This window comes from Microcaecilia unicolor, chromosome 2 (genome assembly GCF_901765095.1).
Source record: "Microcaecilia unicolor chromosome 2, aMicUni1.1, whole genome shotgun sequence".
Classification (NCBI taxonomy): Eukaryota; Metazoa; Chordata; class Amphibia; order Gymnophiona; family Siphonopidae; genus Microcaecilia; species Microcaecilia unicolor.
The window spans coordinates 245449379-245474785 of record NC_044032.1 but is presented as its reverse complement, the minus strand read 5'-3'; the positions used below and the strand labels follow the sequence as shown (position 1 = coordinate 245474785).

At 43.3% G+C, this 25407-nt stretch overlaps 1 protein-coding gene across 1 annotated transcript in view; it reads right to left on the bottom strand.

The window, feature by feature from the left end:
* Positions 1-25407, bottom strand: part of C2H9orf85 (chromosome 2 C9orf85 homolog) — a 146639-nt gene that overhangs the window by 84351 nt on the left and 36881 nt on the right. Inside the window, exon 2 of the mRNA XM_030193863.1 lies at positions 13792-13898. Coding sequence (XP_030049723.1) covers positions 13792-13898 — 107 coding nt within the window. The remainder of the gene's footprint in view (positions 1-13791; positions 13899-25407) is intronic.

Below are 25407 nucleotides of genomic sequence, written 5' to 3'. Positions count from 1 at the left end.
TTAAAACACAGGACAAATATATTCTTGTGATTAAAAGATTAAATTAAAAAAAAAAAATGAAGACATACAATGCAACAAAACACTATAGCCATAGCTAATGTGTATTATGAGACCTGTAGAAAGTGCAGGTAGAAGACACTATGGCACAAGAATTAGACTTAGAGATAGGGCAAAATGATCTTAAAATGCAGGGTCGGCGAGCCAGTGGTGCCCTCTGCAAACCTTTGGAATGGCCCCCATCACCATTATCCCAGTTTTTTGGCCAGTGGGAGAAGAAAAACCTGAGGTCTCTCTAATCATTTATTGTAGAATTAGCAATAAAGAGAGCTACAGTGGGGGAAATAAGTATTTGATCCCTTGCTGATTTTGTAAGTTTGCCCACTGACAAAGACATGAGCAGCCCATAATTGAAGGCTAGGTTATTGGTAACAGTGAGAGATAGCACATCACAAATTAAATCCGGAAAATCACATTGTGGAAAGTATATGAATTTATTTGCATTCTGCAGAGGGAAATAAGTATTTAATCCCTCTGGCAAACAAGACCTAATACTTGGTGGCAAAACCCTTGTTGGCAAGCACAGCGGTCAGACGTCTTCTGTAGTTGATGATGAGGTTTGCACACATGTCAGGAGGAATTTTGGTCCACTCCTCTTTGCAGATCATCTCTAAATCATTAAGAGTTCTGGGCTGTCGCTTGGCAACTCGCAGCTTCAGCTCCCTCCATAAGTTTTCAATGGGATTAAGGTCTGGTGACTGGCTAGGCCACTCCATGACCCTAATGTGCTTCTTCCTGAGCCACTCCTTTGTTGCCTTGGCTGTATGTTTTGGGTCATTGTCGTGCTGGAAGACCCAGCCACGACCCATTTTTAAGGCCCTGGCGGAGGGAAGGAGGTTGTCACTCAGAATTGTACGGTACATGGCCCCATCCATTCTCCCATTGATGCGGTGAAGTAGTCCTGTGCCCTTAGCAGAGAAACACCCCCAAAACATAACATTTCCACCTCCATGCTTGACAGTGGGGACGGTGTTCTTTGGGTCATAGGCAGCATTTCTCTTCCTCCAAACACGGCGAGTTGAGTTCATGCCAAAGAGCTCAATTTTTGTCTCATCTGACCACAGCACCTTCTCCCAATCACTCTCGGCATCATCCAGGTGTTCACTGGCAAACTTCAGACGGGCCGTCACATGTGCCTTCCGGAGCAGGGGGACCTTGCGGGCACTGCAGGATTGCAATCCGTTATGTCGTAATGTGTTACCAATGGTTTTCGTGGTGACAGTGGTCCCAGCTGCCTTGAGATCATTGACAAGTTCCCCCCTTGTAGTTGTAGGCTGATTTCTAACCTTCCTCATGATCAAGGATACCCCACGAGGTGAGATTTTGCGTGGAGCCCCAGATCTTTGTCGATTGACAGTCATTTTGTACTTCTTCCATTTTCTTACTATGGCACCAACAGTTGTCTCCTTCTCGCCCAGCGTCTTACTGATGGTTTTGTAGCCCATTCCAGCCTTGTGCAGGTGTATGATCTTGTCCCTGACATCCTTAGACAGCTCCTTGCTCTTGGCCATTTTGTAGAGGTTAGAGTCTGACTGATTCACTGAGTCTGTGGACAGGTGTCTTTCATACAGGTGACCATTGCCGACAGCTGTCTGTCATGCAGGTAACGAGTTGATTTGGAGCATCTACCTGGTCTGTAGGGGCCAGATCTCTTACTGGTTGGTGGGGGATCAAATACTTATTTCCCTCTGCAGAATGCAAATAAATTCATATACTTTCCACAATGTGATTTTCCGGATTTAATTTGTGATGTGCTATCTCTCACTGTTACCAATAACCTACCCTTCAATTATGGGCTGCTCATGTCTTTGTCAGTGGGCAAACTTACAAAATCAGCAAGGGATCAAATACTTATTTCCCCCACTGTAAGAAACTCCAAAATAATTCTAGTGTATACCTGCATTGATGGGTCCTAGAATGTTGAACACAATATGAAAGTATTCCACTATGACATGCTGAAGTTAAAAAAAATAGAAACATACCATTTATACATACTGCTTATGTTTCTGTTTGCATTTTTGATGTAACCTACTCAGATACTCCTGCAAAGGAAAGTACACAAAGCAATCTAATAAACAAAGTTAGCCTGTAGTACAGGGTTAAGAGAGAGAGGGTTTTGTTTTGTTTTTGTAGTTTTTGTGCCAAAGCAGCCTCTCCTAGCAAAATCCTTCCTTCTCCCTTCCAGAATCAGCTCAGAATGTCACTGTGAAGAATGGAGCATTGTGACACTAGCGGGGCAGATGGTGTAAAGCCTGTCTCCTCAAAGTGTTGGACTTGTTTTGGTGCTATGTGCTTTCCAGCAGTAAAAATCAGCACTGCTGTGAAGTCTCCACACTTTTAACTGCCTTGTTAGCAATGGCAGGCAGTGCGAAGTCCCACAGTTTTCAATGCTGCCCAGAAGGTCACAGAGGTCAGAGTTTTAGATGAGACATCTGACCAAAGTCAACCCTAATTCCAAGTTTGGATCAATTCATTAACTATTAGGTGTATGTGCCCTCTGGGACTCTAATAGTTGTAAACCCCTAGCACAGCCTCTAGAGTAGCGAAACATGGCCACGTTGGATTGCATTTTAAAGTGGCAAGAATAAATGCCTTTTTAACCATTGAAGAAGTGTGTTCTGCTTTGTGGACCGCAGGGGTTGATACATACTGGAACTAGAACTGGAAGAAACCAGAAAAGGGAGGGAAGGGGGCATCTGGACTGGTCTGGTTGTATTACAGGAGAGAAAATGATCAGGTGAGACATCATTTTTCCTTCCTTGTCATCCACCAGACCAATTCAGACTAATGGGAAGTAGCATAGTAGTATCCCAATTAGGGCAGGAGAAACCCAAGAATGAAGAGCCCACAAGACCGACAGCAGAAGACAAGGAGTCCCCAACTGAAGATATGGACAATCATCCCAGGAAGGGAGAAGGCCACAGCCAAGCATCCAGAACCCATGGACCATGAAATACAGAATATCTACCCCTAAAACGAGATAGGCAGAAGAGTGAACTAAGGCTTTCAGTGCTGGAAAACCAAGAGAACCTTTGTGGTGCGGCCAAGAGAGCCTCATGAACCAGTGAACAAGAACAGAATATTCGTGTCCTCAAGAACCGAGGACGACTGACTCATGAGAGTGCCCAAGGAGGGTCCAGTGGAGGGGATGAAACTTTGCTGCTCTGCCAAGCAGAAAGAACAGCCCACTCTGTGAAGAGAAGAAGGAACCTTGGAAGAGAAGGACCAAACTGGTAAGGGAGGACCTGGAAGGCAACCCTGTGCAACAGGGTATCAAAAAGGGGAGTCCACTCATTCCTGAATTGCAAGCATGCATACCCTACACACGCAAAGCATAGACAGCTTGAGAATCCTCCATACCAGAAGAACCCAGCGAAATGCCAAGACAGGATATCAGCCTGGGAAGGATCTGATGATAGTCAGGAATGGTGGCCTCCCAGAGAAAAAGGAGTATGGTCCACTGGCATGGAAGGTCAAGTGGGTGCCCCAGAGCAGGAACCTCAAAGCAGAGCTCTGGCCCTGCTGCACAGGGCAACCAAGGAGCAAAATGCACAGCCAACTATACTCTGCACTGGCACACCGGATAAGACAGGAAGGCATGCCCTTAGAGACAGAGAAGATTCAACCGTGTGCAACAGGTAGAGATGGAACCCTAGGCCTCAACAGAAGCAGAACCTATGCAGTACATCCACTGGGGAGTTAATTTCCCACCCTGTTCTGGCAGTAATTTTCCCCACGCTATTCGGAAAAGTGTGGGGAACTGATCATCAGCACCCTAGTCCTAGAGGCACCCCAACCAGTCAGGTTTTCAGGATACCCACAATGAATATTCATGAGAGAGATCTGAATGCAGCGGAGGCAATGCATGCCATTAATATTCATTGTGGATATCCTGAAAACCTGACTGACTGGAGTGCCTCCAGGACCACGTTTGGGAATCACTGCATTAGGCAAAATCAGCAGAGTGACTAGGGCCCACTAAAATGTTAAAAAAACATTTTTTTTTTTTAATTGGAAAAAATAAAAGTGAAGTATAAGTTATTTATTTTCATGCATTGCCTTTCGGGCCTTGAAAATATTCACAATAAATAGAATACAAATACATAAAACGCAAATCACATACGCATGAAATATATATATACAACTCAAATTAAAAGCTCAGACATATATTAAATGGCACTAAGGGAGGGGCCCATGAAGGCAAAAGTGCCTAGGACCCACAAATGTCATAATGCAGCCCTAGGCTTGACCCATGTTGCAGGTCATATGTTCAATTTCATTTTTATTCATAAGGAGCTGTTGTCAGATGGGTTGAACCCCATTGTCTTGAATCCTGATGTGTCATAGGCAGATCATCTCCTTTTATAGTTTCAACTAAACTACATTAATGACTTTAATTTGAGCACTTTTAGAATAGCTCCTTTGGCTACACATTATTGATTTAGAAATATTCAAGGACCTATTAAAGTCTAAAGTGTTTTCACTGGCGTCAGATATATTTCTTCTATTGAATGCTGAAATGAAACCTTGTGTGAATTCATACTGTAACTTCTTCTGTGAAATGTGATAGGAGGGTTAGGCAGCATAAATACGTTTGTCCTTTAGTTTGAAAATGAGAGTTGCGGTGCCTTGAAAGATGGCAGAAAAAGGGTAAGTGTGAAAGTGACAAAGTAAGATTATAACCAGTAGATTGCCTGATCTCCGAATCAACCTAAAGCCTCATCTAACACCACAAAGAGACCTGTGAAAATGAACTCTCAAGGTCCTACAGCTGACGAGTTTGCAGACTCATTCTCTGCCAAGGTTATCACATTTGTGTTCAAAATGTAGAGAGGAACTGCCAGTAGAGACTGTCTCATTGTTAAGCTTTTCAAGACAGTATATGTTTCCCACAGTTTCTGAGGAAATAATCGATAAGGTGCTGGCTGGTTTACCTATGAAAGGTGGAGTTTTGGATCCCTGCCCCTTTTGGCTGGTGAAATCATTGAAACTGTCAGTACTACTGTTGCTCATTAAATTTATTACTATTTTAGTGCAGAGTGGGAATTGCTCAGAGGAGTTAAAGGAAGCATTAGTTTATGCTCTGTTGAAAAATGACCAAGTCCGATTTCTTCTGTTTCTGGAAATTATTGGCCTGTATCTAATCTTCCCACCATGGACAAAATGGTTGAGAAATTACTACAGTTGACTGATTTCACAGACATGAATGGCCTCCTGGATTCCTCCTAGGGAAGTTTAGAAAAGCCCACTGTACCAAAACAGAGCTCCTATCACATCAAATAAGGAACGAGTATCTTGTACAAGTCGTTTCTTCAGCTTGATTATCTCCTCTGCTTTTGATACCATTAATTCCTTGCCAAGGCAGGCCCTGATGTGGCAGCATGGGTAGTCTGTCAGCGAGGCGTAGTGGTCTGCTTTAGGCCTTTGATAACTTATGAAAAATCCTCCCTTAAGTTTGAAGTTTATGTTATTCATGAAGTATGTGACAAATCAAAGGCCTTATCCACTCCTCTGCCTGAATGCAAACAACAAAATAGAACTTAGGAACTTGGGTTGCAAGAATAAGAGGAGGGGAAAATGGAGAAAGCAGCAGATCAGAGCTTAACTACAGGAGAGATGATGTGCGGGGAATTCCCCTGTAGAGATGATCTGTGTGGAACAGAATGCCATAGTGGAGGGGAAGACCCATTTATATTAAACTGGAAAGCTCAGACAAAGGGTCTAGATTTACCCAGCACCCAGGGAACCAATAACCCCAATGAATGGCCAAAAGCTGTAAAGGGAGTACAGACACAGATGAAGGAGCTGTATATATGTATTTTTTTAAAACAATGGAGCAATATTTAATCAATGCGTGACCTGGATTGGCCGCTGTTGGGGACAGGATGCTGGGCTCGATAGACCTTTGGTCTTTTCCCAGTATGGCATTACTTATGTACTTATAATGCTGTACATCTGGGAATGAAAGCCTAAAACGGTTTATATTTTGTACAAGTATTTGAGGAGAAGATTAGAGCATACATCTGGACCTTGAAGGGATCTCCCCCTCCACCCAAACAGACACTGTCTCTGGAGGTGAGAATGTAGACACTGAATGAAAGAGGGGTGCAGACTACAGAGAAAAATGTGTGTACCTTGGGTAAGTACCACACCCTATGGCCTACTCTAAGAAAGGTGTTATGTACAAGGTACAGACCCTGCCACAATTTAATGTGTATATCACAGAACTTATCTGACCAAGCCTGAATCAAAGGCCTATGCCATCATGTGGATTTTCTATGTCAAAGACATTCAATGTGTTTCACCAGCCAAGGATAAAGACTGTGACCCCGATCCAGGAACAGACTGGGCACTGACTCAACTAATATGCAGCCTGGATGACAGCCTTGATGAAGGGGTATTGCACCCTATTTTGGGATATCTGAAGCAGACATGGATAGCAGCCCTGCGGTTGGGCGAATACCATCAACCAATCTGAAGGCCATGTAGGGCCTTAGCCAGTCAGTTCCATCTCCTGTGACCAGGCCTGCTGTTCTTGTCCATATGTGCATGCCATCACCATTGAAGGAGAAGACTGCACCACTACCATCTGCAGGTCATATATTTTAAGTTCTGTGGTCCCACTTACATCCGGGTTTAGTTAGCTGGTTTTTTACCAATAATAGAAAAAGGGCACCATGCTTCCTTACATTAGCCATATATATTATTAGAAATCATAGGAATTACAGGAATCTTTATAGTGATTTGTTTTCTATTTTTATTGCTCTGCTAAATAAATCATTTTATATACTCCTGATATCTTATTTACTGATAAGGAATAGACTAACGGGATAGTGAACCTTGGCCCCGATATATGGTGTTACCATTCCCTAGACATGTGACTTGATTTTATTATTGTTATCTACACGCTGATCTATATAACCTTCACTTACAGTTATGTTTAAAGATGTATTTTGTGAGAGTTTTCCCTGTGTTGATATATTTAAACACTTAATAAAATTATTTGGTACCAAGAAAAAAAAAAGGCCAGTTTTAATTTTTTTTTAAGTCAGCATTTCCCAAAACTGATTTCCAACAAAAGAATAGGAATATACAGGTGTTTCTAACAGGGCTCTTAATGTATTGTTTGTGTGCAATTTATGATGTTTATGTTGTATACGTCCTCTGCTAAGAATCTGTATTATAGTGGAATATAAATTGTAAATCGGTGTTAAATAAATATATAGAGAAAGAAATACTTAAAATATGCTGTATCCTAAAGGCAGGCCAGATACACACTTCATTTGCCAACAATACTGATCACCAGAGCCCAGAAATTTTCGCTCTCTCTTTTGTACCTCATAATTCATTACTTTTATCACTTTGAAAAGACAACTTTCAGCAGATTGGAAAGTACATTTTGAAGACAAACTACTCTGGTGTTTCCCTTTCAAAAAATCTGCCTGGTTGCTGGTTCCACAAGGAGGCTTTGCCCCAGATACTTTGCAGGTGTAAAAGCATACAGAGAAAACAAAGAGGAAGCAGGCAGGAGATATCTACAGATGAGCCTCGGTGGGACTCCAGTCAGAGGCAGAACGCCTTATTGTTTGGGAGTGTCCAAGCTCTGTTCCCAACCCCACTCCCAGATCCACCTCTAATCCTTCTTTACCATCCCATAATACCCCCCATGGCGTCCAGCATCTCTGTCCCCTCCCTCTCAACTCCCCTGCCCCAAGAGCTCCAGCATCTCTCTTCCCTCCTTTCCTTCCCCTTATGGTCACCAGTATTTCTCTCTCTCTCTGTACCTCCTTTCTCCCCTCCATGGCACTCGGTATCTCTTTCCTTCCCTATCCTCTTCAGCATCTCTTTTTTCCCTTCTTCCTTACTCCCCCCCCCCCCCCACCACCACACACACACACACGCATGGAGTGCAGCACTCTCCCTCCTTCAGTATTTCCCTCTATTTCCACTGTATCATCGCTGCCGCAAGGCATTTCTTTTACCTCACTCCCCTTGGGCAGCTATTATCAGCTACATAAAAAGTATTGTTTGGCCGGCTAGCCACCGTGGAACCTTGAGCATCTGTGAATGCTCAAAACCTGCGTCTTCTGCCCTCTCCAACCTTCCCATTTCAGAGGGGACAGAAGGCAGCCTAGCTTTGAGCATTTGCAGACGCTCAAGGCCCTATGCTGGCCGGCCACATGCCTCCTCTTAAGAGACACCACCTCAGGGAAGCTAGATAAGAGGGAGGAAGGGGGAAAAAAAAAAACCTCGTAGCGAGAGGCAGGGAAGAAAACTTTTGCGTGCCATAGCACCTGTGGCTCCCCTTGTTCCGATGCTTACGAGGGGCAGCAACACAGGTCAGTGAGAGAAGAAATAGAGACAGTCTCATCATCTGCATTACCTAGTGACTACCCCCCTTAATCTCAGGCCCCATTAAAAAAAAAAAAAATTATCAGTCCTGGCTATGCCACTGGAAGCCAGGGAATGGTTTCAAACTAAAATCACCATGTGTAGAAGTTTGGGCTATTGGAACACATTTTCAGCTTATTTCCATGCAAATGTATACTTTGGATAATATGACTTGCTGTGTCCGAGTAAGTGGAACTGATCTTTTAATACCATACAGAAAGCCACAGCACGATGGCTGAAACATCAGTTCCACTTACTTTGGACACAGGAAGACCTGGACAACCACAATCATTATGTCTGATGGACTGTAATCTGAAATGCAAAATTAAAAAACAAAACAAAACAATCACCATGTGTATTTTTGGCAGCCTGCCCCAACTCTGCCAATTTCCCCCTCAGATGAGGGCAAGACCTCCTTAGACAATATCTGCAAACTGCCATGCCAATAAAGCTGTAAGTGAAATGAACATGTCAAAAGAGGATACTCTAGAGTAATGTAGCCATAAGAGAAGGGCAGATTGACATTTTTATTTTATTTATTTATTTTTAAGACAAATGCTGATGTCTCTAGTGAAAATTCTACACTGGTTCCTGTAAAAGCAAAGCTGTTACAATTATTTTATCAAGGAGTAAACAACAAAACAAAAAAAGAAAAGCTAGGTGGATTTAATCTATTTTCAAAATGAGAACAATATTTAGTGGCATGCGGTGACATTCACAATAGGGGAATCAGTAACTGTGCCAAAAGGCTAGGGGGCACCAACACAGCACGTCCCATCTTCACAACAGCAACTGAAGGAACACAGTTGGTACTGTAACATAACACCTTCCACCCGCAAAGAAACAAGAGGGACTCACAAACTTCAATACCATACTTCCCACTCAAAAAACAAACAGAAAACAAAAACAAAATCAAGAGGGGCTCAGTGGCCCCAACATAACACTTTCCATCCTCACATAGAAAAAAACATGAGAGGCTCAATAAAGTCGAACAGAACACCTCTTCTCCAATTAAAACAGGGATGTACATTCATTTGAAACAACAACTGCAAACACAAGCCCAATTACAAAGAAGGCAAAACAAATAATAATAAAAGAAAATAAATGGGCTGCAGCACATTTGCCACACTGGGAAATCGCTAGCGCGGTTTAGTAAAAGAGGCCCAATGTCTGTTTTATTAGAACATTGACATACAACAAAAATCTGAATGGCTGTTTCCTGACTGGCCCAGCAGGAACTGGCTCAGGGCAGGCTTAAGTATTTCTGCCCTGCATTTGGACTTGTTTCCTATTGCTTCAGTGTTATTCTTGTCCAGTTGTGCCCTACAATTTATTAACTAAACAAAACATTTTTGCCTGCACACCCTTATAAAACGAGAGGCTTGAAGGCTCGTGCATAATAGTTCCCACCTCCAGAGAATTCAGTGGCCCCGTAACAGCTTCCAATCCCATAAAACACCACCCACATCATCTCTCAATTCTCTTTCTCCCAGCACACTGTGCCCAACAGCTTCTTCCTCTCACATCCCTTGTGCTCCCCCAACTTGTCTCCCATCCACACCACATTCCCCTCTCCCATATCCTGTTGTCCTCTTACCTAGTCTCTTCCTCCACCACTCCCCCCCCCCGAACTATATTATTTTGCTCTCCTGTTGCCATAGCCCCTATTCTGAGTCCAACCCCACACTGCTCTCTCTACTCCCATACACTCTTCCCTTCTTGTGCCTTAACTTCCCTCACTCTGCCCACCACCTCTTCATTCCCTCTTAACCTCCTTTAACAACCCACTCCCTTCTCTTTTCTTCCTGCATGACCCTGTCCCTTTCTCTCTTCCCCTTTTTGCTACCCCCAAAATGATCAACCCCTTCCCGTCTCCACCATCTCTTCTCTTCCCCTTTTTGTCACCAAATTTATTCTCTTATCATTCTAAAACCCAAACCCACCTCACACTCACCTCTGTACTGCATTGACCCCATCTGTTTTCTATCTTCTAGCTCCCTAAATGACGCAATCTCTGCTTCCCACAAGTGACCAGGCCAAAAAAGGCATTAGACTATCTCAAAAAAGATACAGTGGAATTACAAAAGGGCGAGGAAAATGATAAAAGGAATGGGAAGACTTCCCTATGAGGAAAGGCTAAAGCGGCTAGAGCTCTTTCGCTTGGAGAAAAGACGGCTGAGGGGACATATGATAGTGGTCTATAAAATAATGACTGGAGTGGAACAGGTAGATGTGAATTGCTTGTTTACTCTTTCCAAAAATACTAGGACTAGGGGGAACAATGAAGCTACAAAGTAGTATATTTAAAATGAATTGGAGAATAGTTTTCTTCACTCAACGTGTAATTAAACACTGGAATTCTTTGCCAGAGAATGTAGTAAAAGCAGTTAGGTTAGCAGAGTATAAAAAAGGTTTGGATGGCTTCCTAAAGGAAAAGTCCATAGACCATTTTTAAAATGAACTTGGGGAAAATCCACTGCTTATTTCTAGGATAAACAGCATAAAATGTATTGCATTTTTTGGGTATCTTGCCAGGTACTTGTGACCTGGATTGGCCACTGTTGGAAACAGGATGCTGGGCTTGATGGACCTTTGTTCTGTCCCAGTATGGCAATATTTATGTAATAGTTAATGCATTGGCCTGAGAACCTGGGTAACTGGGTTTGATTCCCACTGCAGCTCCTTGTGACTCTGGGCAAGTCATTTAAACCTCCATTGCCCAGGTACAAAATAAGTACATGTATGTAATATGCAAACTGCTTTGACTGTAACCACAGAAAAGTGGTATATCAAATCAAATCTCATCCTCTCTTTCTCATAGAGACGATAATAGACAGAGTCAGCAGTGCAATCACAAGACCCAGGAGAGGAGCGATGATGGGCTCAGAGCTGGATATGAGATATTGGATGCTGTTTGGGGCAAGAAAGCAACTCCATATTGCAGTGGTGAACTCAGGGTTCCCGGCTTGGCTCCCTCATCACTTACACAGCACCAGTGGTACCGCATTAGCAAGAGAATGTCAGATGTCAGAAACGTGTGAAACAGCTTCCTCAGGTTTGTAGTTAAATCACTGTTGTGCACCATGGATAGGCACAAAACTACAGCTCAGAGTCAAATGTAGGCCACAGGGAGCTGTTTCACCCCTTTACTGATGCCTGCTCTCCAGCTCAAAGCTGAAGTGTTTCAGCCTCACAAACACCGAGGAAAAAAAGGAACTGATGGCATCATTATGCAGGGCTGGGGATTCACTCAGTTCCTTGAGGGCTCTTATTGTATGCCACTGACATTTTTGAAACTTGTCAACAGCACAAAGGGCTCACAGGACTGGTGCAAGTATATTTTATTGATGATCCAACATGGGCTGTGTTTCGGCGTGGTTCAATGCCTGCATCAGGTGTCAATTCAATATGTCACTATCAATCACATGAGCAGCTCCAATCAAACAGAAAGTCCTATCAAAGAGCGAGGAGTCCAGTGGCATTCCTAGGCTGGCTGACACCCGGGGCGAATCACCAATGCACCCCCTCCCCGAGGTGCAGCGCAACCCCCCCCCCCCCCCCCCCCGGTGCATTTTTACCTGCTGGGGGGGGGGGTGCCGCGCACCCGTCGGCTCCGAGTCCGCTCGTTCCCTGCTGCTCCCTCTGCCCCGGAACAGGAAGTAACCTGTTCCGCGCAGAGGGAGCAGCAGGGAGGGAATGAGCGGACTCGGCCAACAGGCGCGTGGCACCCCCCCCCCAGCGGCGTGCACCCGGGATGGACCGCCCCCACCTTGGTATGCCACTGGAGTCACAACATCACAGTGCAGATCTTCCCTCTGTGAAACTGGTCATCAATAAAAAAATACACTTGTACCAGTCTTGTGAGCCCTTTGTGCTGTGTACTTTGACCCTCTCCACTGTATGCGATTTTTTTTAAACTTGTGAAATTCATTCATTTGGGGTGAAATTGAACTATATGGCTGCAGTGATTAGGGTATAGTAAATACATTCAGGTCTGAGAATTCTTAGAGAAAAACAGATGATATGTATGTATCTTGGTAAAACAGACATCAGACTAAGGTAAGGGCATTCAACATCTGCAGGGGCTCCGCTCCTCAAACACTTGTCACAACTTTAAAAAAGGTGTTTTCAACTTTTACCGATTACCCTGTAAATATCTCCTTTTATAGACAACAGAAGCAGCACAACAAAATCCCAAATAGTTCTCATTGGCTCTTTAAAGGCCAAAAGCAATGTGGAAAAATAGAGCTCTCCATTTTCAGGCAAACAAACAAACAAACAAACAAACAAAAGGTATCAGCAGCACCTATTTTCAATTGGAATAACAGAATTTGCAGAAATAAGCAGGACAGAGGGAAAATTCTGCTTCCAACTCTTTCCAGATGTGCTCACTTATCAGAAAACTTTAGGTCAAGGCATAGACTCTTGCAAAATCCCCAAAGCTGGCCACCTGTTTCAGTTTCCTTGCATGCCACAATTGAATTTGAGCCATATTATATCTAATAATTTTTCTGAAAGCATCAATATTAACAAAGTGGCCAATTTTCAAGCGCTATTTTATTTATTTAGGTTTGGATCACACTTTTTCATTAGTAGCTCTAGGCAACTTACACACAGAAGGTTATTTCCTTGTTTCTATAGGGAGATTACAATTTAAGGGCCTCACTTATTAATGTGTGTTAATGAATATTAATATAACATTTTTTAAAAATGCAAACCCCCAATATCAAGGGGTCCACTTACCATCCATGCACTTAAATTACCATGTGTTAATGCACATTAACAAATGAGGCACAAAGTTTGTACTTGAGGCAATGGAGGGTTTTGAAAATTGCTTCCCCAGAGACATATTAAAATAGCATTAAAATACTTGTATGATCTTTCATTTGGGGGGGGGGGGGGGGGTTGGTCTTCCTCCTTTGTAGTTCACTATCCTGGGCATAAGCTCACAAGACTTTTACTCAGTTTCCTCCAGATACCCACCTTTCCTAAATCTCATGAGAAAGCACTAAACAGCAAACCATTCTAGCGTGATTAGTCTGATCAAGTCTTCTAGATCTCCTGTGTAGTCTGCCAGACAAACCTGGTAGCATGAGTACCTGCATTTCCACTAGAACTTCTAGTTACTACTATATTTATTGCATGTCAGAAAGAATCAAACCAGCACTTGGGTCTATCAGTTGGTTCAGTCTGGAAGTACAGAAATAACTAGAAAACGTACACATATGCATAGCCAAATCTATGAGGCAGGCTACAAGTTAATAACAAACCATTAATGCCAATTAACAGTTCACCCAAAAAGGTGTTTATAGTAGCAGCAGAAAAATAAGATTGATAACTCACCATTTTTTAGGCTGTGAAAGTGCTTTGTATTTGCTGAATTTTACTCTCCATTCTAGTATATCCTTGCAGCGTTGGCATACTCCATCATGAAGCTTTGCATTAATTTTCTGACAAGACAAGAGATAAGAATGAAGATACAAGAGCAGAAGCTGTTGTTTAGCTGCTAACCAAAACAATCTATGCAATATTATATCATCTCTAGCTATATAATTTGCTAAGACTGTATGTTGGTCATTTATGCTTGAAATAAAAAGTGTATGTGTGACCTTCACGAAACATATAGTATCATTTTCAGTCACTTAAGGTGTACTCAGTATCCAAACAACAAGAGACATTAAAAAAAAAACACAAACATTTTTTTTCATATGTGTGTGGCAGCTTGATGTGCAGAGATCTGTTGGCAGCTGAAGAAATTCATGAGGTAAATTAACAACGTACCTCACCTACATGTCATCATGATTTTGTTACATTCTGTTCTCTGTCAGCAACATCTGTGGTACGTACCATATATGAAGTATGCATTACTGTGGTCCAATCTCGGCACATTCCTCCGATAATGATGCTACAACTGCCAGTGATTTAAACGATATTTTGACCCATCATTATATGGGAAAATTAGGTTCTTACCTTGGTAATTTTCTTTCCTGTAGCAGATGAATCCATTACGAATGGGTTGTGTCCACCTACTAGCGGGGGAGATACAGAGCACTGAAAACCATAGTGCCTCTTGGACAGCTAGCTCCATCTGCCTCTCAGTATTTGAAGCTTCCAAAGCAGTGTTACACCACAAAGTAGAATAACATGAACTTTCCTCACAGCGAACGAATGCCCCAGAACAGGACCAGTAATTCAAAGGAAGGACGAACTGAACCTCCTGTAACAGAACAGAAATCCTGAAGACTGTTTTCCAACTTCTCCCAATGAGGGAACATATCTACAGGAAAAACTGAACCCAAAACAGCATTAATCAAATCAATCAATCCGTGCGGGCTCATGGATTCATCTGCTATGACTAAAGGAAAGAAAATTACCAAGGTAAGAACCTAATTTTCCCTTCCTTGTCATCAAGCAGATGAATCCATTACGAATGGGATGTATCAAAGCAATCCCTAGATAGGGTGGGAACAGGCCACACCACGCGCCAGCACTTGTGCTCCAAAATGCGCATCCCTCCTGGCAGCCACATACAGCCTGTAATGTCGGGCAAATGAGAGCTTAGACGCCCCTGTCACTGCACTGTATATCTCTTGAAGAGAGAGTGCTCCAGTTTCAGCCCAAGAGGAAATCGCTCTTGTGGAATGTGCCTTAAAGGCTTCAGGCGGAGGCCGGCCAGACAGCAGATATAATGAAAAAATAGCTTCTTTGAGCCAACGCGCCAGAGTAGCTTTAGACGCTGGAGACCCTCTGCGAGGACCTGACAACAAAACAAAAAGGTGATCAGAGGTCCTGAAAGCATTTGACATGCGCAGATATTGCAAAAGAGCCCTTCGCACATCTAGAAGGTGCAATTGCCCAAAAGATTCCGGAAACTCCTCTCTAGAAAAGGAGGGCAGGAAAATAGGCTGGTTTAGGTGAAACGCTGAAACCACCTTAGGCAGAAAGGAAGGCACATTTGTCGGCGTTTTTTGGTCTAATGGCCTCGAGTGGGATCAAGCTCCATTTCAGGTATGCCATAAATTAAATATAATAAGGTTATATGGATTAGTAAAAGTGAATATATAAATTTGATAGGTATAAGGAGATAGTGAGTAAAAAATATATTGGTGTACAGCTGAAAAGTTGTTAAGCCATCGATGATTATAATTTGTGATTCTACAGTCACTTACAGTTCTCCTGAGGACCTAATGAAGTGGACTATATCTCACAGAGAATAGGAAATATCACATATTCACTAGATTTTACACTACACCTGGTATACAAGAAATTAACAACCGGCGCCAGGAAAGGAATTATCCAAGGACTATCAACCCTGAGATAACTACTTTATTTGAACAGATGCGGAGCCCGGAGGGGCTGGCTAAGATTATTAACAGGAGGCAGGGAGGGTTGTAGTGCGATGATGAAAGGTGAACGTTATCACCAAGTGCCGAACTAAACCGGTGTAATGTATAGGACTAAGCACTATGCACACTTATAAATATAAGTTGAAAAGCATAAGAAAAAAAAAACAAAAAAAAGAATCAAAAGAGTTTGAGAAGTATTTCAGTAATTAATGTAGACTTGAGTAATTTGTGAAACCGGAAATAGTGGTTAACCCTGAACAGCATATTAGTTAAAATTTAATGCCAAGAAGCGCAGAGTGATGCACTTGGGGTGCAGAAACCCAGAAGAGAGATACTGGGTAGGAGGGGAGAGATTAGTAAGCTCGACTCAAGAGAGAGACCTTGGGGATATAGTGTACGAGGATCTCATGGTGAAGAAACAATGCGACAAGGTGGCGGCTGTGGCCAGAAGGATGCTAGGCTGCATAGAAAGGGGTATAACCAGCAGAAGAAAGGAGGTGTTGATGCCCCTCTACAAGTCACTGGTGAGGCCCCACTTTGAGTATTGTGTTCTGTTTTGGAGGCCATTATCTTGCTAAAGATGTACAAAGACTGGAAGCGGTGCAAAGAAAAGCTACAAAAATGGCATGGGATTTGCGTTGCAAACCATACGAGAAGCTTGCCGACCTGAACGTGTATACCTTGAAGTAAAGAAGAAACATGGGTGGCGTTCAAATATTTGAAAGGTATTAATCCGTAAACAAACCTTTTCCGGAGATGGGAAGGCAGCAGAACTAGAGGACATGAATTGAGGTTGAAGGGAGGCAGACTCAGGAGTAATGTCAGGAAGTATTTTTTCATGGAGTGGGTGGTGCCCTCCCGTGGGAGGTGGTGGAGATGAAAATGGTAACTGAATTCAAACATATGTGGGAAAAACACAAAAAGAATCCTGTTCATAAAGAATAGATCCACAGAATCTTAGGGGAGACTGGGTGGCAACACCGGTAATTGGGAAACAAAACCAGTGCTGAGCAGACTTCTACGGTCTGTGCCTTGATCATGACTGAATAGATATGGATGAGCTAGAGTGTAAATTTTAACTGGCTTCAACGTTGACTTCAGAAATTTTAGTACAAGAACAGTGCTGGACAGACTTCTACGGTCTGTGCCCTGAAAATGGCAAAGACAAATCAAACTCCGGTATACATATAAATTATTGCACACCATGTATAATGAGTTTATCTTGTTGGGCAGACTGGATGGACCGTACAGGTATTTATCTGCCGTCACTTACTATGTTACAAAGAAAACAATTTTTACGAGTTCATTCAGTAAACATATTTTCTTTGGTTGAAATGTTAAATTCCTTTTATTGGGCTACTCCTTTAACAACTACATTCTCAGCAATTAAGTAATTACTGGCATGTGGTGGCACAGGAGACAAAGTGCATGGAATCTGAGATAAGGAATTAGTTGTACAGAAATGGAGAATAAGGTTCCCCAGGGATGTGATGAGCGTATAAGAAAACTAAATGCGGACTGTAGTGCTTAGTACAGCCTGGCTGTAAACATAAGAGCTTGGCTAACCCATGAAGTGGCACTCTTAACTGCAATTATGTGATTACAGTTTCCACCTTTGCTATTGGAAAAATGTGTGGGTACAAGAGTACCTTTGAAGCAAAGCTAAAATCCTCCATTCAAGGGTCACAAGATCTCTAGGGACTCACAGAGGCAGAGGTGTCTGCCGGTAGTGAGCAGGTCCCGAGTCCCAAGCAGCAACAAAACACTAGACCGCCTTGAGTGAATTCTTTCAAAAAGGCAGTAGATACATCCTAATAAATAAAAATAAAATAAAACTCAGAATGCAACACTCCACCTTATTATGTTCACTTTTCAGGCCTGTACAGAAGTGTCCTTTGAACTGTCTGAATGGTTTAAATTTCTTTTTTGCTTGCTCCTAGACTTAAAAGGGAACCTAAATCCTGCTGGTTAAACTTCTAAAGAACCCATCTGCAATTTTCTGCAGTGTATCCATTACGTGTTGGGCAGGGCTCCACAAGGTTAGCTTGGCAGAGTTTAAAAAGGGGTTGGACGGTTTCCTAAAGGACAAGTCCATAGACCGCTACTAAATGGACTTGGGAAAAATCCACAATTTCAGGAATAACTTGTATAAAATGTTTGTACATTTGGGTAGCTTGCCAGGTGCCCTTGACCTGGATTGGCCGCAGTCGGGGACAGGATGCTGGGCTCGATGGACCTTTGGTCTTTTCCCAGTATGGCATTACTTATCTACTTATGTAGGTTTAAGAACTGGTCAGGCATCTACTACTACTTAACATTTCTAGAGTGCTACTAGGGTTACGCAGCGCTGTACAGTTTAAAAAAGAAGGACAGTCCCTGCTCAAAGGAGCTTACAATCTAAAGGACGAAATGTCAAGTTGGGGCAGTCTAGATTTCTTGAATAGAGGTAAAGTGGTTAGGTGCCGAAGGCAACATTGAAGAGGTGGGCTTTGAGTAAGGATTTGAAGATGGGCAGGGAGGGGGCCTGGCGTATGGGCTCAGGGAGTTTATTCCAAGCATGGGGTGAGGCGAGGCAGAAAGGGCGGAGCCTGGAGTTGGCGGTGGTGGAGAAGGGTACTGAAAGGAGGGATTTGTCTTGAGAGTGGAGGTTACGGGTAGGAACGTAAGGGGAGATGAGGGTAGAAAGGTAAGGAGGGGCTGCAGATCGAGTGCATTTGTAGGTTAGTAGGAGAAGCTTGAACTGTATGCGGTACCTGATCGGAAGCCAGTGAAGTGACTTGAGGAGGAGAGGGGTGATATGAGTATATCGGTCCAGGCGGAAGATAAGACATGCAGCAGAGTTCCAAACGGACTGAAGGGGGGATAGATGGCTAAGTGGGAGGCCAGTGAGGAGTAGGTTGCAGTAGTCAAGGCGAGAGGTAATGAGAGAGTGGATGAGAGTTCGGGTGGTGTGCTCAGAGAGGAAAGGGCAAATTTTGCTAATGTTATAGAGGAAGAAGCGACAGGTCTTGGCTATCTGCTGGATATGCGCAGAGAAGGAGAGGGAGGAATCGAAGATGACTCCGAGGTTGCGGGCAGATGAGACGGGGACGATGAGGGTGTTATCAACTGATATGGAGAGTGGAGGGAGAGGAGAAGTGGATTTGGAAGGGAAGACAATAAGCTCGGTCTTGGCCATGTTCAGTTTCAGGTGGCTGTTGGACATCCAGGCAGCTATGTCGGATAAGCAGGATCTCCTTGGAATCTCACACTATATCAATTTTTCTCTACTTCCCACAGGTCCTGCATAAACATTCAAATTTGATTTCTAAATATTTTAGTGAACCAGAACTAGCTGACAATGCCAACAAATTTTAGATTTTGATTTGATCACTGTTCAAGTATCGTAAGTGCCTAAACTCCATCACAGCAGTATGCAGGTCCCTGGAGCAGTTGTTAGTGGGTGCAGTGGACTTCACCCAGGTGGACCCAGGCCCATCCCCCCCCTACCTGTTCCACTTGTGGTGGTAAATGGGAGCCCTCCAAACCGCCCCCAAAACCCACTGTACCCACATCTAGGTGCCCCCCCTTCAGCCATAAGGGCTATGGTAATGGTGTACATTTGTGGGCAGTGGGTTTTGGGGGGGATTTGAGGGGCTCAGCACCCAAAGGAAGGGAGCTATGGACTTGGGAGGTATTTTACTTTTTATTTTAAATTGTTACAAGTGCCCCCTAGGGTGCCCGGTAGGTGTCCTGGCATGTGAGGGGGACCAGTGTACTATGAATCCTGGCCCCTCCCATGAACCAATGCCTTGGATTTGTTCGTTTTTGAGCTGGGCGCCTTTGGTTTCCATTATCGCTGAAAAATGAAACCGCCCAGCTCAAATCCGCACACATCCGATGCATTTGCCCGGCACAAACCGTATTATCGAAAAAAAAGATGGGTGCCCATCTTTTTTGAAAATACGGTCTGTCCCGCCCCTTCACGTACCCGTTCTCGGACATAGACACCCATGGAGATGGGCGTTCACGGTCGATTATGCCCCTCTATACTTAGTTTAGACCTGCTGAAAGGCAGGCCTATCCAAATAGACAGTAGCAGTCAGTGGCCAATATGTCGAAGGACAGGACCGAGCCCCAAAAAGCTTTTCTCTTTGGGCTTCTTGAGACGCTTGGGTCCGTTTCTACATATGAAGACACAGACTACAAGCGGCTGGGCTATGGTCGGGCCCAAGGCACTGGATACACCAGGCGTGGGTATCGGTACCTGAGATAGTCCGGTTGCACCGAGTACAACGTTTTAAGCCGCTGGGAGTCTTCTATGACATGGAAGGAAAAATGGCTCCAGCGAAATCAAACGATGTGATTGTGCCTGTTAAAAGAAAAAGGCACAAAAATAAAGGAAAAAAAGCCATCCGCGTCGAAAAAGGAAACTTCAAAAAGGAGAAAAACTAAGAAAAGTAAAGGAACTCTCTACTTTTTTTGTTGTTGTTGTTATTTTTAGGAATGATAATAAAAGAAAAAAATCAAAAACAAAAAACGAAGACTCTCTCCTGGGCCTGTGAGGAACAGCGAAAAACAACACCGCACCTCAATGCAGAGAAAAAACAACTGAGGGAACGCGGTCACACGACGGGTGGGAAATCAGTCCGCAACATGCGCGATGCGCGCTGCACGCACGCCATAAGACTCTGGCAAAACTTTTTTATGTTTTGCTTGCAAAATGCCGTCCGATTCCTGGGCCGACACAGACGTCGACCCACATGAGAACAAGCAGCCTGCTTGTCCTTGGAAAAGAGGAAGAATCCCAACTTTGGTCAGGGCATGATGCAGAAGTCACAGGAAAATATAAAAACACACAATACAAGTTTTTTTTTTTTCTTCTTTACTAGTGGATTTAAATTAAACTCATCATCTCTATGATTTTTGATTTAAATCACCCTAACCCTACTCCCCATTTCATGCTCTTCTCACCCCACCTCCTCTTTCTCTATCTTGCTCTCCGCTTTTGTTGCATCTGACCTACCCCATTCTCTTTCTTATATGAGCTCTGAAAGTCAAACAGCACCTTAGTCGTTCTTCAAATTGCTGCATTTGCTAACTCATGTGGGCCAGCTTTTCTTGCGAGCATTTCATGCAGAAGCTCTGCTTGTTCTCACCAGATCCTCCTCGTACTTTCTGGGCAATTCATGTGCTGGCAAAACAAACTGACATTGGAAGCACTTCTGTACCACTCTGATTGAGCAATCACATAAAAATTCCCCCGGTCTGAAATATCTTATAACAAAACAAAGCTGTTTTCCTTATAAACAAATTGAGGCAATTTTCATGTCTGCCCTCACAGCTGTTAACTCTAGGGACACGTTTACCCATGGATGCTGCACCAGGTCTTAAAAATATGCACATGCGTTCCCTGCAAAGATCCACCTCTGCTGCAGCTACTTTTGCCCTTCAAAGCAATAACACAGATTTGAAAATCTGATCTATGTGAACCGGTTCCCTCCTTTGATCTAGCCGCGCCCATGAGTTCATCTTTTTGCCCAGGTATCCTTACAGGTAAGAGTTAGGCAATTTTGAGACAACCTATTTGGATAAATAGCCTCTAAAAAAAGAAACGGTTCTCAAAATCCTTAATTTTGAGTCACCTGCACCAGCCCTATCTCTACAATGAAGAAAAAAAAAAAAAAGAAAGGAGCGAGGGTGGCAATCAAAAACTGTATAGCAGTGATATTCAGCTACTACAGGAATGCTGTCAGCCTTATTTTCGAAAGAGAGAGACGCCCATATTTCGACCCAAATCTGGAGATGGGCGTCTTTCTCCCGTGGGCGCCCAAATTGGTATAATCGAAAGCCGATTTTGGGCATCTTCAACTGCAATCTGTTGCAGAAACGGGCAAAGTTGACGGGGGCGTGTTGGAGGCAGGGTGAAGGCGGGACTGGGACGTGTTTATCGGCCGAGCAGAGATGGGCGCCCTCGGCCGATAATGGAAAAAAGAAAAGCTTTTTTAGCGAGAAGTTGGGTCACTTTTTCTGGACCCTTTTTTGTCACGAACAAGCCCCCAAAAAGTGCCCCAACTGCCCAGATGACCACCGGAGGGAATCGGGGATCACCTCCCCTGACTCCCCCAGTGGTCACTAACCCCCTCCCACCAAAAAAAAAGAACTTTAAAAACATTTTTTGCCAACCTGTATGCCAGCCTCAAATGTCATACCCAGCTACATCACAGCAGTATGCAGGTCCCTGGAGCAGTTGTTAGTGGGTGCAGTGGACTTCACCCAGGTGGACCCAGGCCCATCCCCCCCCACCTGTTCCACTTGTGGTGGTAAATGGGAGCCCTCCAAACCGCCCCCAAAACCCACTGTACCCACATCTAGGTGCCCCCCTTCAGCCATAAGGGCTATGGTAATGGTGTAGATTTGTGGGCAGTGGGTTTTGGGGGGGATTTGAGGGGCTCAGCACCCAAAGGAAGGGAGCTATGGACTTGGGAGGTATTTTACTTTTTATTTTAAATTGTTACAAGTGCCCCCTAGGGTGCCCGGTAGGTGTCCTGGCATGTGAGGGGGACCAGTGTACTATGAATCCTGGCCCCTCCCACGACCCAATGCCTTGGATTTGATCGCTTTTGAGCTGGGCGCCTTCGGTTTCCATTATCGCTGAAAAACGAAACCGCCCAGCTCAAATCCGCACACATCCGATGCATTTGCCCGGCACAAACCGTATTATCAAAAAAAAAAGATGGGTGCCCATCTTTTTCGAAAATACGGTCTGCCCCGCCCCTTCACGTACCCGTTCTCGGACATAGACACCCATGGAGATGGGCGTTCATGGTCGATTATGCCCCTCTATACTTAGTTTAGACCTGCTGAAAGGCAGGCCTATCCAAATAGACAGTAGCAGTCAGTGGCCAATATGTATATTTAGCACTGCTGAATATACATATAGGAGCACTGAATATACATATTAAGTTTAAAAGCCAAGGCTGACATTTTCAATACCAACCACTATCACTGAATATTACTTGTTATGTTTTTCTGCTACATACTGCTGAACTAATCTAAACCTAAGCAGGAAACTCCATACAGAAAACTATGTATGCTTTCCATAGCTGCAGAAATGATGTATTTAAGTCACCTGACAATATAATTTTAAAGAGACCACACAGAAGAAAAAAAACCTTTCATTGCCTGCAAGGATAGCATTCTTGTTTTGAAAGAGATGTTACAGTAGATTCCCAGGAGCAAACAGGAAAGTTTACTTCCACTTTATAGTCCCAGGCACAGTAAGTCAGAGTTCAGAGATCAAGTATGAAAAAGCCAGCATTAACTTGGTATAAGGAAAGGTATGCACTTCACCTCACAGTGTTCACCAGGCCAGATGAAGTCAAGTAATAACGAGGAAGGGCTTCTAAATACTGGCTCACCTTGGTTACACATCTGCCTAAGGCAACACCTGTTGACACAGAAGGTCTGACATGAAGTGACTAATAAATGGATTGTCAATATGCAGAGCTGTGAAAGGTGCAACAGCAGCCTTCTTGGGCTGATGATGCTTCCAGAAAATCAACTTTGCTTACGAAAGTGAACTCCACCTGTAAATATTACGTAGGCTGGATATTACAAAACATATCAGAAGTCAGAGTCTCCTTTCTGCTCAAACTTCAGCCACATTGAGCCTGCAAATAGGTGGGAAAATGTGGGATACAAATGCAATAAATAAATAAATAAGACTTGAGGATTGCACAGTCACTGGAGCAGAAGTTTCTTTCAGCATTATCAGGTTCTTATTAAATAGGAGTGCTATGTAAAATTTAGAAAAAAATGTTTTCCCCTTTTATACAAAAGAAGGTGACAATTTCTTTCAGTTTTTCTTTCAGGCATATTCTGTTTTTATGCTTGTGCTACAATTTAAAAGTGTCATTTTCCCCCCACTGCTGTCCTTTAAATCAATTGCTTAGACAATTCTTACACATCATCCTTTACTCTGGAGAATGCTCCATTGGTTTTGATTTAGGTATGAATGCAAAGGAAGTAGCAGTATTCAGAGCTGCCTGTATGATATAGGAAGCCCAAACTAGTATAAGAAGGGAAACCAGTATCTGAGAAGAAAAGTAAGATAGAACAAAAACAGACAAATGATAGTACACAAAGGCAGTACATACCCAGGGGAAAAAAGAAAGAAAAAGCAGAGTAGGTCAATGACAAGAAACACTATGACCCTCATTTTACAAGCCCCATTCGCATTTGATACGTGCATAAATCAGAAAAATGTTTATCTTACAAAAACATCTAGGTCCCCATTTTACAAAGCCAGGACATATAAGTATCAAACCCACATGTGTGCAAATGGCAAGGGTGTGTGGTAAGTTCATGGATAGTTTATTTAAAATTTGCTATACCACCTTTGTTAACTATCAGATCAAAGTCGTTTGCAACCTAAATCTTAAATGTAATAATGGAAAAAAACTACAATGTTTGGATAGGAAAGATCATCATACTAAGCATTCAATAACTAGACTAAAGGAAAAGAGGTAATGTTATGGATAACAGGTAAGAGTAGAGGGACAGGAATGAGAAGAAAGGGAAGATAAAGAATGACGATGATAGTACTACAGCTTGTTGGAAGAGCCAGGTTTTAAAGCAGACAAAGGATAGTTTTCAGCTTGAATGGGAATGGGCAGAGAGGAGCAACAAAAAAAGAAGGCATGATGCCTGGTTGACTTTTGTTGGGCATGATTAGGAGCAGGGAAGACTAAACAGTGATCATTTATGGAGCAGAGTAGGTGGACTGGTGAGAATAGGATAGTGAGAGCTGACAGATAAAGAGGGAGTCCTATCCTGAAAGCCTTAAAAATAAGAGTAAGAGCTTTAAAGATTATCTGCTGTTCAACTGGGAGCCAATGATGCTTCTGAAGTAAAGGAGAGAAGGGATCATTTTTCAGGCAAGGCATAGGAGTCTGACAGGTGGACTAAACATTTATATCCTAGAAGACTGATATTGGGAGTTACAGCTATTACCAGGGAAACTTTAGGATTTAGGGCTCCTTTTATGAAACGGCGCTACTGATTAGCAAGCGCTGAATGTGACGATGCCCATTGAATTCCCATGGGCTTCGTTGTATTCAGTGCATGCTAATCGGTAGCGCCGCTTTGTAAAAGGAGCACTTAGTGACCAGCTGCTATTGAGCAGCACTCCACTAGAGGGATTGGGGGGGGGGGGGGGGTGGGCTTACCCTCTTAATCCCCAGTAGTTTATGTCCCCCACAAAAGCCAAAGTGACAAAAAAAACATACATAAGTACTGCCACACTAGGACAGACCAAAGGTCCATCAAGCCCAACATACAGTTTCCAACAGTGACCAATCCAGATCACAAATACCTGGCAAGATCCCAAAAAAGTTCAACACATTTTATGCTGCTTATCTCGGAAATAAGCAGTGGATTTTCTCCAAGTCATTTTAATAATGGTCTATGGACTTTTACTTTAGGAAGCCGTCAAAACCATTTTTAAACCCAGCTAAGATAACCGCTTTTATCACATTCTCTGGCAACGAACTCCAGAGTTTAATTACATGCTGAGTAAAGAAAAATTTTCTCCGATTCATTTTAAATGTCTTTGTAGCTTCATCGCATGCCC